Source organism: Chiloscyllium plagiosum, unplaced genomic scaffold, assembly GCF_037043375.1.
Source record: "Chiloscyllium plagiosum isolate Xiang-an unplaced genomic scaffold, Cpla_swu_hap1 HiC_scaffold_18, whole genome shotgun sequence".
Classification (NCBI taxonomy): Eukaryota; Metazoa; Chordata; class Chondrichthyes; order Orectolobiformes; family Hemiscylliidae; genus Chiloscyllium; species Chiloscyllium plagiosum.
Genome location: NW_028270156.1, coordinates 87,806,570 through 87,827,346, shown reverse-complemented (window position 1 = coordinate 87,827,346; position 20,777 = coordinate 87,806,570). Strand labels below are relative to the sequence as shown.

Sequence of the window (20,777 nt, the reverse complement as noted above, 5' to 3'; positions counted from 1 at the left end):
CCCCCCCCCCCCCCCCCGATTCAGAGCTATCTGGAGCTAGGAATCCCTGTAGTTTAATCAGCATTTCCCATGGAGATCATCAGAATTGCTTCTGTGGTAGGATTATAGATACCCTACAGTGCAGAAAGAAGTCATTCAACCTATTGTGTCTACAGTGACCCTTCAAAAAGCATCTCACCTAGACCTTCTCCCCAACCCAATGGATGTGTTTTTTATCATGGCTAACCCACCTGATCGGAATAGCATGACACTATTGGACAATTTAAAATGGCCACATCTTTGCATTATGGAGAAACCTCTGGAGAAATGGGGAGAATGTTCAAACTCCACACTGACATTCATCCAAGGTTGGAATGGAATCCAGGTCCCTGATGCAGTGAGGCAGCAGTGCTAACTACCTTGTCACTGTGCCACCATAAATCCTTATGGATTCAGGCCAATGCTACCGATTTGGGAAAACAATGCCTAATGGTATTATCATTAGACTGTTAATTCAGAGACCTTGGTAATTCTCTGGGGAGCTGGGTTCGACATTCACAATGGCAGATGGTGGAATTTCATTTCATTTAAAATCTGGACTTAAAAATCTAATGATGATGATGAAATGGCTGTCAATTGCCTGGGGGGAAAAAAGCTTCTTGTTCACGAATGTCCTTTAGGGAAGATAATCTATTATCCGTAACTGGTCTGGCCACTTGTGATTTCAGACATACGACAATCTGGTTGACTCTTACCTGCCCTCTGTGCAATTATGGATGGTTGTTAAGTGTTGGCCTAACCAGCAACACCCATATCTCTTCAATGAATAAAAGAAAATGGAACTCTCCATCCCCAGTACAGAAGTCTGCTTTCTTTTTAGACCATTCCTTGGGATTGGATATCGCCACACTGGATCTATTGCCACAAATATGCAATGATCACTCCAGAATTGATCCACTTTCAAAGATAAGGGAACCTCCACTTGATTCAGGGTCGTACACTAGAGTGGAGAACACCAACACTTAATCCATTACCCAGCACAAACAACCAAGGCAAATGGATCTGTCTCCTGGTTTTGAGACCAGCAAGACTTGGGAAATTCATTAGACTCAGCAAAATAAGATATGACATGGACTATCCGCTAGGATTGCTGATGCCCCAAATTCAGCAAGACCTCAGCACAAAGCGGCCACTCTTTTACTTTGGACGTTCCACCTGCTGTATGCCATATGCACATTCCTCCAGACACTTCCCACGTGTTGGGTTCAAAGTTATCCTTCTGAAGATTTGGTAATAGTCATTTTTTAAAAACGTACAAGTGCAATGTGAGATTTAGTGGCTAGCCACCATTCATTGCCTATCTATATTCACCTTTTGTGATGGTGTTGGAGATCTGCCTTTTTGAAGACCTGTATTCTGAGTTGCAGGAAACATACATGCTTTTGAAGGAGAGTTGCAGAACTTTTACACAGCAACAGTGATGGAATGACAATGTATTTCCAGGTCAGCCTGAACTCTGGCTTGAGAAGGAACTTGTATGTGATGACCCTTCTATGTATCTTTTGCTCACATTCTTCCAGGTGCTGAAGATCATGGGTTTGCTGTTAAAGCGACTTGGAGTGTAACATTTTTGCATCTTGGAGGTGGTATTAAATTTTGGTCAATGGTGAAGGGAGTGAGTACTAAATGTGATGATTGGCATGGCAATCAATCAGCTGTTTGTCCTACACAATGTGGAGCTTCATGAGTGTTGCAATCAGTGTTGCAATTGAGAGACACTCAACTAGATACGTGGAGAACATTCTATCCCACTCCTGAGCTATGCATTCTGGACGGTTGACATGGATTGGAGAGGCAGGTAGGGAGCTTGTCACAGTAATAAGAGTGTCTGACATACTTCTGTAGCCACAGTGCTTGTATGGCTAAACTAGGGCATTTTCTTGTCAACTGTTGGTCCAGGTTGTTAATAATATTGATTTTGTGATAGTCATGTCATAATGAGCCAATGGGAGATTGGTCGACCCTCTCTTTTTGAGATGGTCATTAACTGGTCGAATGTGAATGTTATTTGTCAATGATCAGCCCAAGCTAGATGTTATCTCCCTGTATATAGACACATATGTTTTCATTATCTCAGGAGTAATTGGTGCTGAACATTGTGCAATCATGAGCAAACATCTCTATTAATGAAATGATGATGAAGGGAAGGGCAGTAATGAGGAAGCTGCAGATTTTGGGGCCTAGAATATGACCCTGAGAAAGTCTTGCAGAGATGTATGATGGCTGAGATGATTGACCTCCAAAGAGCCAAAACCACCTTCATCTGTAATCAGGATGACACCAAAGAGAGTTGCAATCTCACTGAGTCAACTTTTTTTTTCCAGAGATCCTTATTGTGGAGTATGTGTTTGTAATTTATATTTTTAAGAGCCAAACATTTCTTCTCAAGAATTAAATGTAACTGTATAAATAGGTCCAACTGATTGGGGAACAAATAATCAATCCTTCTGTAAATGTAAGTCAAACAATCCTGAGTTTGTCACAATTAAGAGTTAATTTATCGTGCGTTGGAAGGTCAGAGGCTGTGAGACAAAAACGAGAAATGTATGATAGATTTTTGGCTCCCGCTAGAGTCGGAATATTTGTTATTATCACGCAAAAAGAGAAATGCTCACAATTCTAGAAATTGGATATGTGAGCTGAGTTAGTGACATAGAGCACATAGATGGTAGCCAGAATCAAATCATTATACTAAAGACAAAATAACTATGCTTTTCTATATTTAACTTACCACATCCAAAAAGAGGTATGTATCTCTGACTCTTGAATTTGACTTGCAGAGAGCTGAGTAAAGCCCAAATGTGGGGCATGAAACTTTAAAAGAGTTTTCAATGCAAATATGGAAATGATATTTCCACCATTGGGAGAGACTACAACTGGAGAACATTAACATAGAATACTGACTCAGGGCTTGAACAACTGGGAATGGGAGAGGCTAGCTTGGTATATTAAAGCACCATGTTAACTGTTCTGTATTCTGTCCTGTTAATTCTATTAAATGCTCTCCAACTCAATTATTAACCATACTCATATTGTAGGTATTGAAGTTAGTAATTCATTGAAACAAACATTTTTATTTCTTTTTTATTAAATTATAGATATTGCCTTACAATTGATTGATGCATGTTCTTCACCAAAATCTCTTCCTCACAAGGAGGACACACATCACAAAGTGAAGGGCAGCAATCTCTGGAATGTTAACTGTGGAAAAATTATATATTACAGATATAAAAATTATTAATTCTAATCTAATCAGATACAGATGTGAAATTGTGTCAACATTTCCCGTTCAATATTCATCCTGATTCATATACAGATAATAAATTAGTGGAGACATGTCCCACAACTTGGCCTAATCTTGCTGGAAGATTAACCAACCCCAACTATTTCAGCAAACATAATATGTTTATGGGGCATTTGATCAAGTTAACATTGTTACTTTGCCATTTTCCTTTTATGAAAATCATCACATCAGTTCATCTCCAATGGGACATTATGTAAACCTAGCACGAAACACATTCAACCCACTGCAAAGATTTTCACAGTTGCATTCCATTGTGTAATTACACACTAAACTGACAGCTCCATGAGTGGACAGAACAGGAGTGTAATATAAATGAAGCACTGCATGGTTCAAATCCTCACGGTTCTAGATACCACTGTGGTCAGATTCATTTAGATTTCCAAAAGCAGTTAAATTCTATAGTCAGAGATACTCCTCCTTGCACAGGGCCATTGGATTAAGTTGCTCTTCTCCAATTTATAACCTCCATTCAGCATAATTTTACTTTGAGAGAAGCCCGCAGTAACACTTGGACACTGGAGTTAGTTGTTCCTCTTTGGCCAGGAACCCACACTCAGTAACATTCTAATTGAAAGATGCTGACTGAATCACATTGCCAGTGGAACAGAGTATTCTCTTCAGGCTATTGACCCACATGCAATAGAGTTCTACAATAAAAGGTATCACAGAAAAACAAAACTTGCAAGTGGAGTTATGGATGGTATCCTGTTAGTGCTCCACACTTACTACAATGCTGCACTGACAGAAACCACAGAAAAGCAAGAGTACTGGGTCAGGAGTTTCTATTCAAGCAATTACCCATACTCTGTATAAAACTACAAGGACAAATCCTCCCAACAACATTAGTCCACAGCAATCATGGGTCCAGCTTAAGGTTCGTGATCCCCGTTCAGTATAATTCTGTGATCAGTAATACCTTCACTCAGAGTAATTCCTGGAGATTCAGATCAACAGTACACAACTTTCCAGTAAAGCACTGGAAAATGCAGAGTGCCTGTGAGCTACTGAGAAAAAGTTCTCTTTTACCTCACTTGAGGAATTATACCACAGAGTTTGTTTGGAAATGTTAACTACATACATTGATATCACACATCAAGAAATCATACTGCTCCCAACCAATGTCCAGTAAGTCAATGGTTAAATGTAACTGTCATGCACAGAAATGGGTCAGTGTTCAGACAGCTGCAGTCCCTGAGCAGAACTACATCTCGGTGCTGAAGCATATGCTGTGTTCAGAGAGCAGTAATTCACCTGAATTACCTTTCCTGGCCAGATCCTAACAGCAAACATCAGTCTTTTGTCTCTCCAGTTTTTTTTAAAGAAGAACGAGCCACTGTTCAAAGTTCAATTCTCAATTTGGACTCCGTTCCAAACCAAAATGAGAAAAATAAAAAAAATAGTGATGGTCACAACACTGGTCTTGCAGTGTCCAGCTGTACATGCCCACTCGTGCAGTGTTCCAGTAATGCAGTGCCCACTCGTGCAGTGTTGACTATTATTGGTGGATGTGTCCCTGTGAGACTGGGCACAAACAACCCCATTGACCTGTGGCCAACCACTTCAACACAATGACACTTCCTGCACCACCAAATCCAAGCTATCCGACGACTGGAGGAAGAACACCTCATCTTCTGCCTTGGGACACTCAACCACATGGCATCAACATTGACGTCACTAGTTTCCAAATCTCTCCTCTCCCCCCAACTCATCCTAGATCCAACCCTCCAAGTCGGCTCTCCCCTCTTGACCTGTCCATCTTCCTTCCTAACTATATGTTCGACCTTCCCCACCGACCAATCACAATCACACCCCCAACTGGATTTACTGAGCACCTTCCCAGCTACGTTCCCCAAAAGCCCCACCCTCACTCTATTTATCTCTCAACCCCCTTACTCCCCCACATTCCTGATGAAGGGCTTATACCTGAAACATCGGTTCTCTCCTGCTCCTTGGGTGCTGCCTGACCTGCTGTGCTTTTCCAGCACCACACATTTTGACTCTCACAGTAACTAATGTTACAGTGCTAAGTCTCACAGTGCCCAGTGTTACAGTGGATAGTATTAAGGTATCCAATCTCCACAGTGCCCAACACTATAGTGCCCAGCCTCACACTGCCTAGTGCTACAGTGGCCATGTTACAGCATGCAGTTTCACAATGCCTGGCCTCCACAGCAGCCAGTGTTATAGTATACAGTCTCACAGTGCCCAGTTTCACAGTGCCCAGTCTCTGTGTTTCCGATGTCTCACCCACCACCCCTACCACCATCACCGAGGTTTACTCTGTCCCAACCTCCAACACAGCCCCAGTTTTACCAAGTGTCCTGTTTCAGAGATATTCCTCCATGCACTGTACTGCCGTGTTGTCCATGTTGGGGTCAAACTTATTTGCAAAGAAACATCTCTGACGGACCACCCAATGTCGATCTCCTGCCCCATACACACAAACCAAGTGGCGATACCTTCCCATGCAGGGAGGGTATAGGGCACCCCTCGCAACGTCACCAGCCTCAAAGGACCACTTTACTGCCTGGCCAAGTGTCCTGGTGGCTCCTTGGGTGTACGGTATGGAGCCGGGTACATTGGGCATTCTGTGCAGGGTAGCCCACACATGCTCGTCTGGGCTGTAGGTGTCCTCCGACCACTTGAGGAAGGCCTGGATCTTGGCACTGTCAAACACATGGCTGACAAACTCTCTGGAGTCCATGAAGTAGGCGCTGCCCATGAAGATGGAGGTGCTGATGTTCGGCCGGTCTTTTCAGTTGCGCCGTCAAGACGACTTCATCGAGGGTATCATGGTGGTATTGCCAACTTTTCTAAAAGGCAAGCGCAAGAGAGTGAGAGAGACGAGAAAGTAGAAATGATAGCTTTTCAACTTCGCCTATGGCTTTTTCCCTCCCCAACTCCTCTGCACTCTCCTTGCCCCCAGCTCCAGCAAGATCCATGCACACTCCTTCTCTCAGTTACTCACCTTACAGTGGAGAACAAGGCCATTCAGCCCCTCAGGCCTTTCTCACTCCCATTGCCTAGTGCCAGTCACCTGCTAATTTCCCCATATTCCTGCCTCCCAAACCATCTCCCAATGTTCATTCGCTGAGCAAACATAAAACTTATCCTCAAGCTCTCCCAGTGGATCTGGCTCCAAAAATACACTTCAAACTGTGCCCTCTGGTCATAAAGGTTGAGAGCACCAGAAAAATAAATCCTTCAGCCCATCGTGACTGCGCTGGCAAAACAGGCTCCTTGCTACTCCAGTCTCATTTTCCAGCACTGGGAAACATCACCTTTCATGCCTCACCAGTGCAATGGAGACACTTTCCTGTGGTCATCAACTCCTGGAATGGGACTTGAACACAGAGCTTTTGCCTTAGAGAGAAGGATATGGTGTGTAGGGATATAGTTCTTTGAAAGTTGCATTGCAGATAGACAGGGTGGTGAAGTAGGTGTTTGATACCTTTACCTTTATTGGTCAGTGCATTGAATATAGGAGTTGGGATGTAATGTTGCAGCTGTAACAGAGATGGATAGAGCTCTGAAAGATAGTGGAATCAAGGGTTATGGGGATAAGGCAGGAACAGGATACTGATTGCGGATGATTAACCATGTTCATAGTGAATGGTGGTGCTGGCTCGAAGGGCCGAATGGCCTACTCCTGCACCTATTGTCTATAAGTAGGAGTATCTTTGACTATCTCTGATATGCCTTTGCCATTACCAAGTGTGATCTATTGTCTGTAGAGGACATTGGTGAGGCCATTTTTAAAGTACTGCATACAATTCTGGTCGCCCTTCGAAAGAAAGAATGTTGTTAAACTTGAGAGGGTGCAGAAAAGATTTACCAGGATGTTGCCGAGATTGGAGGGTTTGAGCTACAGTAAGAGGTTAAATAGGCTACGGCTATTTTCCCTGGAGTGTCGGATGCTGAGGGGTACCCTTACAGAAGTTCATAAAATCTGAAGGAGCATGGATAGATGTTGAAATGATCAGCCGGATGATAGTACACTTCACACAACTTCCTTTATCACATACATGCAAGAAGACTCAACCAGCCGGGTCAAAGCCCACCCTTGCCTGGAGAGTCTGAAACAGGCAGTTGCAATCACACTTTTACACACAAATCGGCGTTCCCCTTTCACGTATTACATTTTGATTCCAAGCCTTAGCAACACAACTGATCAATCTGATCCTGATCTAGGTACGTGACGTTTAGCATTAGATCATTGACCTTAAACTTCTACAACACCTGTTGAGTGTTGTTTCGGTCTTCCTGTCTTCTCACTTAACTGGAGCCAGTTTCAGTAAGCTAGCTAGCTTACGTACGTGCTTGGCTGCACTTTTCTGTTGCTGATCAGAATTGTTTAGCTGACCTCCTTTTCTGTTCTTGCCCCATTTTGATTCCTTCCACGTCGGCTGTATAGCCAAACGTCTTTTCCCGAGGGTGGGAGAGTCCAAAACTAGAAGCATAGGTATAAGGTGAGAGGGGAAAGACCTGAGGGGTTACTTTTTCATGCAATGGGTGATGTGTGCTTGGAATGAGGTGGTGGAGGCGGCTGGTACAATGACAATATTTAAAAGGCATCTAGATGTGTACATGACTAGGAATAGGTTAGAGAGATATGTGCCAAAGGCTGGCAAATGGGACTCAGTCAGATCAGGATGACTGGTCATCGCAGACTGGTTGAACTGAATGGTCTGTTCCATACTGTATGATGTTATGACTCCGTGCTCTCTGGTTATTGAGGTTTAGAGCACCAAAATAATAAGTTGCCCTTCAGCCCATCGTGTCTGCACTGGTCAAAAAGACAAGCTCCGAGCTATTCTCATCCCATTTTGCAGCACTTGGCCCATACTCTTGAGTGTCTCACAATAGCAATGAAGACACCTTCCTATGGCCATCAGCTCCTGGAGGAGGACTTGAATCCAAAGCTCCTCCCTCAGAGTGAAGGACACCACACATTAGATTCTCTACAGTATAGAAACAGGCCATTTGGCCAATCCTCTGAAGAGCAACCCATCCACACCCATTACCTTACCCGATATTTACCCCTGACTAATGCACCTAACACTATGAGCAATTTAGCACGACAAATTCACCTAACCTGCACATCTTTGGACTGTGGCAGGAAACCAGAGTACCCGGAGGAAACCCACGCAGACGTGGGGAGAATGTGCAAACTCCACACACAGTCGCCCAAGTCTGGAATCGAACCCAGGTCTTTGGCGCTGTGAGGCAACAGTGCTAACCACTGAGCCACCATGCCACTCCTTCCACAAGACACGACACTTTATTTACATTGTGTCAAAAGATATCTTTTATCCTCGGTGCTTGTGGCATCATGCATGGGAGATATGGATCCTTGGTTACCAAGGGGAGGATAGATTATCGATGGTATGCAGGAATGTAGATGGTGGAACAGGATCAAAAGGGCTAATGGCCTCCGCTTGTTCCTTGTATGTATGGGAACAGATCTCTTTTTTTTAATCCAACTTACATTGGAACTTGCCATCATCTCATACAAATGTAGTTCAGGCTTCATTTGCGTTTCAATTCCTCAGATCTCCCCACCATGCCTCTAACCCAAAATCTTACATCTGCATTCCATTGCATTTGTATAATCGGTGAACAGTGAAGTATATTTCCTTGTCTTCATTACCGAGTGCTCACCCTGTACCCATTGAATAAACCTCACCCCAATCTCCTTTGTTCCAATGGGAGCATCGTTGACCTTTCCAACTGAGCCATCCAATTTAAACCCTGGCACCATTCCGCGAAGTCACCTCTTCTCCCTGTCCTGAGGGCCCTCACATCGTTTTATAGTCACCGGAAATGACCACAACAATCCAACTGGGGCTAAACCAATTTGACATGCAGCATAACTCAACCATTTATTGGCATCAATGCCTCTATTTATTAAGCCTTCTGCTTTTCTACCCTCTTACGGCCTCCTTCATCTTCTAATGTTGATGAATGTTTATTGCCAGATCCCTCTAATCCTGCGCACTCTTTACGATTGTGCCATTACATTTCTATTACCTCTCCACATCCTTCTCCCAAAACATATCACCTTACACTCTTCTGTATTCACCTCTGACTGGATGCTGTCTGTTCATTGTGGTGACTCTGGACAATTCACATCATCCTCACCATTTGCCAATCCTCCAGGTTTATCATTGCCCCGAATATGGGCATTTTGCCACATACTCCAAGATTGATATCACTGACATATTGAATAAAAGCAGTCGTCTATTTAGGGCTGAGATGCAGAAACATTTCTTAACTTATAGGATAGTGAAGTTATGGAATTCTGTACCACAGAAAGCTGTGGAATTTGAGTCATTGAATATATCCAAGAATGCGATTAACAAATATTTACGTTTCAAAAGCATCAAAGGCATGGGAGAAAGTGTTAGTATGGCATTGAGATAAAGGATTAGCCAGGATCATATAGTATGGTGGGCCTCATGTCGGGCCAAATCATCTTCTCCTGCTCCGGGTCTTGATGTTTAAAATGTCCCCGCTACCCATCATTCCCACCTACCAACCTACCAACCTCTCGTCCAAAACAAAATCCATGAATCAGGGCTTGTGTTGTCAATATTGTTGTGCAGCCATTTTTATCTAGTGCCTAGTGAAACACTTCATTGAATCCAGTTCAGACAACATTCTCTGCATTCAAATTCTCAGCTACTTCATCAATGCATGATGCGAGGTTGGAGACTTATCTTTTGAAAACCTGCACTGGCTTCGCTTCATTATTTTGATCTAAGGCTGCGAATTGCAGCCATAACTACCAGCAGTCAATGTCAAGTGCATGATATAAAGTAAACTAGGATCCATGTGGTGTGAGCCTCGGAGACCCAGGTTCAAGTCGCTTCTGCTCCAGAGTTGTGCGATAACCCCTTTGAACAGTTTCATCAGTAAATGTAAGACCATTAACAAGTCGGGACAGGAGTCGGCCATTTGGTCCCTCAAGCCAGCTTCACTAGGATCATGGCTGATTCAACATTCCTCAAGTCCATGTTCTTGCCCTGTCCCCGTAACGCTTAATTCCCCAACTGAGCAAAAATCTATCCATCTGAGCCTTAAATATATACAAGGACAGCTCTCTGTGGCAAGGAATTCCAAAGATTCACAACCTTCTGAGAGAGGAAATTCCACCTCATCTCAGTCTTAAACTGGTGCCCCTTTATTCTGAGACAATACCCCCCCCTGGTCCTGGACTCTCCCATGAGGAGAATCATCCTTTCAGCATTTACCCATCAAGCCCCTGAATCCTGTCCATTTCAATGAGGTCACCTCTCATTCTTCTAAACTCCAGTGAGTAGAATCCTGTTTAGCCCTTTGTTTTTAAGACAATCCCTCCATAATGGGGGCAATCCCACTGAACATTTTCTCTTAACTTCCTCCAATGAAACAACATGTTTTCTTAAATAAGGTGACCAGAAGTGCTCACAGTACTCCGGATGTGCTCTCACAAGCACCTTGCACGGTTGCAGTAAGACTTCCTGACTTTTATACTCCAACCCCCCTTCAAATAAGGGCAAACATTCCACTTCAGTTCTGAAGAAAGGTCACCAGACTCAAAACATTGACTCTGTTTTCTCTCCATGAATGCTACCCGACCTGCTGAGTCTCTCCAGAAATTTCAGTTTTCATCGAATATTCCATTAGTCTTCCCAATTACCTGCTGCCCCGTGTGCAAGCTTTCCATGTTTCATTCACTAGTTGCCCCAAGTCCCTTTGTGTTGCAGCTTTCTGAAGCTTTCTCCATTTAAATAATATTCTATTCTTTTGATTTCCCTTCCAAATGAACAACTTCACATTTTTCCACATTGCACTCCATTTGCCAACATTTTTGCCAACTTAACCTATCAATATCTGTCTGTAAAGCACATAAGACAACATTTTTTACTGTAACTCGATTATACATGACAGTAATATATCAGCAAGGTTTGAGAAGGTTTGTAGCTCAGGTTGAGGTTCTAGATGTAGGTTTGCTCGCTGAGCTGGAAGGTTCACTGAAGATGTTGCCTAGTATGGTGACAAAACATCTGAAAATGAACCTTCCAGCTCAACGAGCAAACCTACATCCAGAGTAATAATTCAAGTCAACCTCAGATTACAACGGGATCTTGATCAGATGGGCTAATAGGCCGAGGAGTGCCAGATGGAGTTTAATGTCAATAAATGTGAGGTGCTCCATTTTGGTTTGGCAAATCAGGGCAGGAATAATACACTTCATGGTAATGTCTGGGGAGTGATGATGAAACAAGAGATCTTGGAGTGCAGATTCATAGTTTCTTGAAAATGGAGTTGCAGATAGACAGGGGAGTGAAGAAGGGGTTTGCTACGTTTGCCATTATTGGTCAGTGCATTGTGTGTAGGAGTTGGGAGGTCATGCTGTGGCTGAACAGGACATTGGTTTGGCAATTTCTGGAATACAACATGCAATTCTGGTCTCCCTGCTATAGGAAGGATGTTGTGAAACTTAAAAAGGTTCAGAAAAGATTTACAAGGATGTTGCCAGAGTTGAGTGTGGAAATGCAGGAAATTGGTACGAGATGTGGAATAATTACAGACATGATGGGCTGAATGGCATCCTTCCACAAGAATTCTTTAATTCTGTGACTGGTGCAGAGGGAGATTAACTTCAAGGTTCATGTTGTCAGGAGGGACACCAAAGCCCTTTCCTTAGCTGAGTGGTCAGAAAACTCCCTAATCTTTACTTGAACTAAGGCATAACCTGTCTCCACCAATATCATAGCAAAATTCAGCCATTCGTCCCTTCAAGTCTGCTCCACCATTCAAGAAGATCACTGCTCTTCTGGTTGCAATTTCAATTCCACATTTCTATCAGTTGCCCCGGGGTCCTTATCTTTTTTTAAAAAAAGGTCACCTTGCTCACCCTTTCATAACTTCATCAACTCAGCCTTCACAACTTTGTACAGAAGAGATTTACACAGTGCAACAGCTGTCTCAGGGGAAAATAATTCTGCAAGGCATTGGTGAGGTCACTTTTGGAGTATTGGGTAAATTTGTGATCGCCCTGCTGTTGGAAGGGTGTTGTTAAACTGCAGAATAGATTTACAAAGATGTTGCCTGGACTGCAGGATTTTAGTTATAAGGAGAGGCTAGATAAGTAGGACTTTTCTCACTGGAGTATTGGAGGGTAAAGGGTGACCATATAGAGGTTTATAAAATTGTGGGGGAAATCAATAAAAGTGAATAGCCCCAGGATGGGGGAGTCCAAACCCAGAGGGCATAGGTTTAAGGTGAGACCTGAGGGTGGTGCAAATACGGAGCAAGTTGCCAAAAAGAATTGTTGTAGTGGGTACAATTACAAGATTTAACAGACGACATAAATAGGACAAGTTTCGAGGGATATGGACCAAACACAGGATAATGGGACTAGTTCCAATTAGGATACCTGGTTGGCATGGATGAGTTGGACGAAAGGGTATGTTTCGGTGCTGTAGGACTCTGACGATATCTTATTCTACAGAACATCTTGTCAAACCTACAAGAGAAAGCAATGTCCCATCAACCACCTTATCATGTCCCCTCAGAGAAATTTATATATTTCAAAAAGATCTCTCAGATTTCCAAACTTAAATGTGTAAAAGCCAATTTGTTCAACCTTCCTTCATAAGATAAACCCTTCATTCCAGGAAAAAGGCAGGTGAAACTTGCTGTCAATGTAATTATTTTAAATGAGAGAAAAATGTACAGACTGATTCTGATGTGGTCTCATCAAGGCCTTGTATGGCACTCTCTCCACCCCTCAGGCCTGGAAATGGGCTCTACATTTTGAAGAAAAATGTCTGTACTAATGGACTCTGGACTAGAAAGGACTCTGTTTGTTGGTAATTAACTGTCATATAGTTTGTTGGGCTTATCACCTGCACTGTCTTGCATGTCCATGGGTCCAGCAGGTCTTACTGTGAGCTGGGAGGCTCATGGGTCGTCCTGAAAGCTGTCACCCCGAGAGCTGGCGAGTGGGTAGGCCATCCTGTGAACCTGAAGATTGGTAGGCTGTCCCGAAAGCCGGATGGTGGGTAGGCCACCCTGATGACAGTCTCCCCGAGAGCTAGATGGTGGGTAGACCGTTCTGAGCACTGTCATCCTGAAAAGGGGTAATCGGGACGGGCTGTCCCAGAGGTGGTCGAAAGCTGTGTCAGAGCAGCCGAGAGCCAGAAAGCGCGTAGGGGCGGGCTGAGATCCAGAAGGCTTGTGGGCTGCCCTGCACGCTGTCATCCCAGGGAAGGGGACAGGCTGTCCTAGAGGTGGTCGAAAGGTGTGCCAGGATAGGCCACTGGCCAGATCGGGGTGGGTGAGAGCCCAATGGTACGTAGGGGCAGACCAAGAGCTAGAAGGTGTGCAGCCATCCTCAGCGCTGTCACCCCAGGTGGGTACTGGGGCGGACAGTCCTAGAGGTGGTCGAAAGGTGTGTCAGGGCGGACCGAGAGCCGGAAGGCGCGTAGGGGCGGGCTGCTTTAGAATGGTCGGAAGGTGGGAGGGACGGGGGTTTGCTGGCTCTGTATTGTCTGCACTTTTTAATGTAACAGGATTGTCTTAAGCATAAATGTCACTGTTGCTGTCTTTTCATATTTGAAACTGGGATTTGTGGTTTGTCCTCAATTCCCTGTAAACTGGTTGAACAGTAGGGCTTGAGGCCTAGCTTTGCTGCTCCTCTCCCTTGTAAAATTGCTGTTGTATACAGCTGTAAATGTTAACTGTTGTGCTGTAACCTCTTTTTTGTACTTGTTTAATAAAATATAAAAAAACAGGGCAATGCTCATTTTCCTTTGTAAAATTGCTATCTCTTGTCTACAGTTGTAAATGTTAACTGTTTTTGTAAACTATTTTGTAACTGTTTAATAAAATTTATAAACAGGAGATTCAGCGGTCTTCTCAATTTAGGGGACTGACTCTGTGCTAGCTGGGTCACAGTCAGTGTGTTACTGTTGGTTTCTGCTTGTTTTTTGTGTGGGGGAAACCTGATTCCTGAACTGGCTGAATTATTTAGCCAGTTTGTTAACTGGCATTCCTTTAGGGAGGACTGATTGTTAAACTCCTGATGTACATAATGTGTTTCAGGTGTAACTCAGTTCTCATTAGGCAATTGTTGTTTCACTGACTGGTTACAGTCTGTGTGTTATTCTTTTCTTCACTTTTGAGAAAAGGACAATGTTAATATTGTGGTAGGGCTTAGCCCTTGGACACTAGTTTTCTTTTTTTTTTGTATGTGCCCTCACTGTTTTTGGTGTTTGGACTGAGCCCTTGTGGAAGACATACATTTTACCAGAGGAGCTGTTCCTGTGGGGAGGCCTAGCCCTGAGACTGGGCCTCTGAAGATTGAACATCTGTGTGTGTGTGCTGGGAGGTGAGCACTTGCTGTATCCTGGAGTTTGGGAGAAGACCTTCCCTTCAGGAGTGGACCAAAACCCCTGTGAGTTAACCACCTTTACAATGTACTGTGTTCCTGTGAGTGGGCCTGGCTCTCCAAGGATGTGCCAGGACTCCTTGGGGACTGAACACCTGTGTGCTGTGGAGTGTGCATTTTGCTGTCTTTGGGAGTGGACTCTGCCCTTGGTTCTCGACCCTGTTTTTAGCAGTGGACTCTATTTCTGACAACACATGTTGTAAACTGGAGTGAACTCTGTTCCTGAGAACTCTATTTTTTTGAAGACTCTATATTTGGTCTCTGTGTACCAGAAAGGACTCTGTTTGTTCACAATTAACTCTATCGTGTTTCTTGTTAAGCTTATCACCTGCACTGTCTTGTGTGTTCCTGGGTCTAGCAGGCCTTACTGTGAGCTGGGACATTCATGGGTCGTCCTGAAAGCTGTCACCCCGAGAACCAGAGGGACGGTAGGCCACCCTGATGCCAGTTGCCCCTAGAGCCAGTAAGTGGGTAGGACATTCTGAGCGCTGTCGTCCTGAGAAGGGGTAATCTGGATGGGCTGTCCTCGAGGTGGTCGGAAGGTGTCTCAGAGCAGCCAAGAGCCAGAAGGCGCATAGGGGCGGGCTGAGATCCGGAAGGCTTGTGGGCTACCCTGCATGCTGTCGTCCCTGGGAAGGGGACGGGTTGTCCTAGAGGTGCCGGAAGGTGTGTCGGGATAGTCCATTGGCCGGACGGTGCATTAGGGTGATGAGAGCCCAGTGGTAATTAGGGGCGGACCGAGAGCCAGAAGGTACGTAGGGGCGGGCTGCCTTAGAGCGACTGGAAGGCGGGAGGGATTGGGGTGGGGGTGGGGGGGGGGAGACTTGCTGGCTTTTTGAGGGTCTGTATTGTATGCGCTGTTTCTTACATAAGTGGACTGTCTCACATGTATGAATGTCATTGTTACTGTTTGTAATGATTGAAACTGGGATTTGAGGTTTGTCCTCATTTCGCTGAAAACCCCGGTTGAATGTCAGGGTTTGGGGCTTGGCTTTGTCATTCCCCTCCCTTGTAAAATTGCTGTTTCTCTGTATACAGCTGTAAATGAAATTGTTTGTATAAACTGTGAATTGTTTAATAAAATAAATAAACAGGACTGTCTGTTTCCTTTCTTCCTGGTGATGGAATATAAATTGTGAGGAGCAATTATAACTGTTGTCTGCGAAAATCACAAAGCTGAATCATGAAAGAGGAAGGGGAGTGTAGGTTAAGCTAGATATGCTTGTACAAACAGTTATAAGCATCTGTTTCCCGCTTCTGCAAAAACAAAAACCACAATCAAGAGGTCATAAGGCTCAGTGTGGACGAAGAATGAGAGGAAATGTTGCTTTAGCAAGCAAGGAAGCAGATGGCAGTGAAGGAGGATATACGCTAACAATAGACCACAGAGGGATATGGTGAAATGGCCAAGCAAAACCTGTACTGTTACGCACAAGGCCAGATAAGGTAAGAGATAAACAAGAGGAATGGGCACTGGGTTTAGAGTAGTGGGAGGAGGGAAAGAGAAATGTAATTGTATCAAGGTTTTGTACTGTGCGCCTACCTTGTAGACACCACTCTTGCAAGAGTATATCAGATGATACTGCTGCTGCAGATCTTGTCTTGGACTGAAATTATTGAAGTGAGTGGGTTCTATTTCCCACATAAATTAAGATTTACACACTTGTTTTTCACTGCATCTGACACCTACACACATGACATGGGTACTTGGGAAAAATAAGCATGACTGCTGTCGGGTGGTAGTGGAAGAAAAATAAACAGGCATGTCAAGAGATCTGCTCACTGAGAGCTGGCTCGAGGGAAGCTGGATCAGCATATGAAGGACTCTTCGATCCTCTTGAGGAGAGGAGACTGACTTCAAAACAGCCTCAGTGTGTCTTATGTGCTGCTGTTGGTGTCTTCCTACTGAGGAGTTTATTTTTAATTTTTTTTTCATAGTTTGTTGTGATTTGTTTTCTGGGGTTTCTTTCTGCTTATTTCTGTTAATTTGAAGCTTTGCTCAGCTGCACAGGCAGCTACTACCACCACTGCTGCTACAGTCTGGTCCAGTTCCTGCTACTGAAGCCTAGGCCTCGCCTGCACCCCTGCTGCTGCTGCCTGGGCCTATCTACACCTAGGGATGACTTCGACTGCTACTCCTGAGGCTGCTTCTGAAAAAAAAAATAAACAGGACGATCAGATGTTCTGTTCACTCTGAGCTGGCTCTGAGGAAGCTGGATCCGTGTCAAGGACTCCATGTGAAAACAGAAGGGTGAGTTGGTGACTGGATAATGGCCTCTGTGAAGTTATTCCTGATGTCGGGGTTTCCTGCTCCTCGGATGCTGCCTGACCTGCTATGCTCTTCCAACACTGTTCTAATTTTGACTGTAATCTCCAGCATCTGCAGTACCCACTTACAGTCATAGAGATGTACAGCATGGAAACAGATCCTTCGGTCTGACCAGATATCCCGACCCAATCCAGTTCCAACTGCCAGCACCCGGCCCATATCCCTCCAAACCCTTCCTATTCATATACCCATCCAAATGCCTCTTAAATGTTGCAATTGTACCAGCCTCCACCACATCCTCTGGCAGCTCATTCCATACGCGTACCATACACTCCATGAAAATGTTGCTCCTCAGGTCTCTTTTATATCTTTTCCCTCTCATCCGAAACCTATGCCCTCTAGTTCTGGACTCCTTGACCCCAGGGAAAAGACTTTGTCAATTTATCCTATCCATGCCCCTCATAATTTTGTAAACCACTATCAGGTCACCCCTCAGCCTCCGACACTCCAGGGAAAACAGCCTCAGCCTGTTCAGCCTCCCTATAGCTCAAATCCTCCAACTCTGGCAACATCCTTGTAAATCATTTTGGAATCCTTTCAAGTTTCACAACATCTTTCCAATAGGAAGGAGACCAGAATTGCACGCAATATTACAACAGTGGCCTAACCAATGTCCTGTACAGTCGCAACATGACCTCCCAACTCCTGTACTCCATAGTCTGATCAATAAAGGAGCATATACCAAACACTGCCTTCACTATCCTATTTACCTGCGACTCCGCTTTCAAGGATGTATGAACCTGCACTCCAAGGTCTCTTTGTTCAGCAACACTCCCGAGGACCTTACCGTTAAGTGTAAAAGTCCTGCTATGATTTGCTTTCCCAAAATGCAGCACCTCGCATTTATCTGAATTAAACTCCATCTGCCACTTCGCAGCCCATTGGCCCATCTGGTCCAGATCTTGTTGTAATCTGAGGTAACCCTCTTCGCTGCTCACTACACCTTTAATTTTGGTGTCATCTGTCAACTTACTAACTGTACCTCTTTTGCTCGCATCCAAACCGACTAATCGTGGACATCTACTACAAACCCACCAACTCCCACAGCTACCTGGAATACACCTCCTCCCACCCTGCCCCTGTCAAAACACTATCCCTTATACCCAATTTCTCTGCCTCTGCTGCATCTGTTCCCAGGAGGACCAATTCCACCACAGAACATCCCAGATGGTATCCTAGCATAAAAACTACAATTACCTCTCCCACATGGTTGACAATGCCCTCCAGTGCATCTGCTCCATTTCCTGTACCTTCACCCTTGAACCACACCCCTCCCAATGCAACAGGGACAGAACCCCTTGGTCCTCACCTTCCACCCCACCAACATCCGGATACATTGCATTATCCTCCACCACTTCTGCCACTTACAAACAGACTGCACCATTAGGGACATATTTCCCTCTGCACTCCATCTGCATTTCAGAGACCATTCCCTCTGCAACTCCCCTGTCAGATCCACACCCCCCACCAACCCACCCTTCCTTCCTGGCACCTTCCCTGGCCTCTGAAAAGTGCAAAACTTGCACCCACACCTCCCCCCTCACCTCCGTCCAAGGCTGCAAAAGATCCTTCCACATCTGACAAATATACTTGTACCTCCACCAATGTCATCTACTGCATCCATTGCACCCAAGGTGGTGTCCTCTACGTCGGGGAGACAGAACTCTTATTTGCGGATTGTTTCAGAGAACACCAACTAACCTCACCATCCCGTGGCTGAACACTTTAGCTCCCCCTCCCACCAAGGGAATGCAGGTCCAGGGCCTCCTCAATCACCAAACCCTTACGAGCTGATGCCTGGATATTCCACCTTGGAACCCTGCAACCAGGCGGATCAATGTCGATTTCACTAGTTTCATCATTTCCCCACCCCAACTTATCGCAGTCCCCAGCCTCCAACTCAGCACCACCCTCCTGACTGGTCCATCCTCCTTCCCACCTGTCCACTCGACCTTTCACACCCCACACACACCCCTTCCGCATACCTTCATCTATCACATTCCCAGCTACCTTCCACCCCCAGCCCCACACCCATCCCGCTTCTCTCTCGGCCCCCTGGTCCACAAGCCTCATTCCTGATGAAGGGCTTATGTCCGAAACATTGATTCTTCAGATGCTGCCTGACCCGCTGTGCTTTTCCAGTGCCACACTCTTGACTCTGATCTCCAGCATCTGTAGTCCTCACTTTCTCCTACACTCTCAACCTACCGACATTCCTGTATATTCTCGTAATCAGTTTATATCCCTCCTTATCCCAGGCCCAGCCCTCTCTTTCTACCCCATCCCTTTCACCTGACCATCTTCCCTTTCGCCCATCTGCTCCACCCCACCCACTGTCCAATCACAGCCACCTTCTCCCTGCATCCACCAATCGCCATCCCACCCACCTTTCCTCAGCCCCACACCCCCATTTATTCTGCAGCCACTTCCTCTCCCCCAGTTCTGATGAAAGCTTCCGACCTGAAACGTCAATTGCTCTTCTATTCTGTTTTCAGCTCAACTCTCCAACTCCTCTATATTCCTTTGTACATTCTGAACCTCCCTCCATGCAATTGAACAGTTTTAACAACCCTGTCTCTCTTTGTACAGGCAGGAGTGAAGGACTGGAGAGGAGAGAGAGAGAGAGATGATGGAGGGAGGGAGGATGGAAAACACTTGGATGAAGAGAGGCCCAGCAGACAGGAAGGCGGTTACCTTTTTGAACCCTGGTGCAGGATCCGACTCAATCACGTTGGAGCCGTTCAGAGCTCTGAGGCTGCGGACTATCTCCCGGTCGGTCTTCAGGGGGAAGTCTTGGCCACACACATTGATGAAGTACCTCCAGGGGACAGGGCTCTCCAGCAGCTCCTTCATACAGTTGAGATCCGCCTGAACTCTGCTCCAGCCAGCATAGGTGACCCACTCCAGCTTGGCTGCGACAAAGACATTGTGGAAACACGAAGCGATGACCCGAACGGCCGCATGAAATTGACTCGGGGATTTGCGGTCCACGTGGATACAGTAGACATTCTGTGGGGCGTAAATGCTCCGTAGAAGCCTCTCGAACATCTCAATGCTCTGGTGGACGACCATGGAGTAAGCCAAGGGGAAGTGTTCCTCCTCAGGGCTCAGGGGAACAGTGATATACTTGCGGCCCCTCACAAACGATCTGCAATTTCGGGTCATGTTCAGATAATCTCCCTCAATGACGGCTTGGTGCTTGAGGGAGACAATAATGGAGTTGAGGAGGGCCCTTTCCACCTCCTGCCTGTCCCCCTGGATGATCTGCCAGCAGGTGGAGTTCTCCTCGACCAGGAGGAGATGTTCCTGCATTGGACTGGCGCCTGGTTTCACCAGCCTGAGGGTCAGCCGGCCCCCTCCTCTCTGGACCAGCAGCCATTGGCACAACAAGACCACACTGAGCACACACAGCGCTGATCTGAGGCACGACCAGTGGGCACAACGCTGGCTCAGCTTGGGCATAGCACTTTCCAGAGGGCAGTGTCCCCAGCCTATAGGCGATAGGCAAATGCAGAATGGATGCTCTCTGTGCTGGGCAGCACTGCCTCCACCAGGCCGTGGGGAAGGAGTGACTGCAATTTGCTGGAGAGGTCGCAGCAGTCAGTCCCCTCTCCTTGTTAGACTCTTGTCTTCCTTTTCCCCAAGATTCAACGAATGACTCGACT

The 20,777-nt window shown here is 45.5% G+C and overlaps 1 protein-coding gene across 1 annotated transcript; it reads right to left on the bottom strand.

Moving 5' to 3' along the window:
* Window positions 1-16,915: 16,915 nt before the first annotated feature.
* Window positions 16,916-20,574, bottom strand: LOC148147035 (beta-1,3-galactosyl-O-glycosyl-glycoprotein beta-1,6-N-acetylglucosaminyltransferase 3-like). The gene is made up of 2 exons (XM_087996214.1): window positions 19,807-20,574; window positions 16,916-16,933 (listed from the first exon to the last, which is right to left on the bottom strand). Exons 1-2 carry the CDS (start codon window positions 20,572-20,574, stop codon window positions 16,916-16,918), a joined length of 786 nt encoding a protein of 261 aa, XP_087852340.1.
* Between the last annotated feature and the right edge of the window lie 203 nt (window positions 20,575-20,777).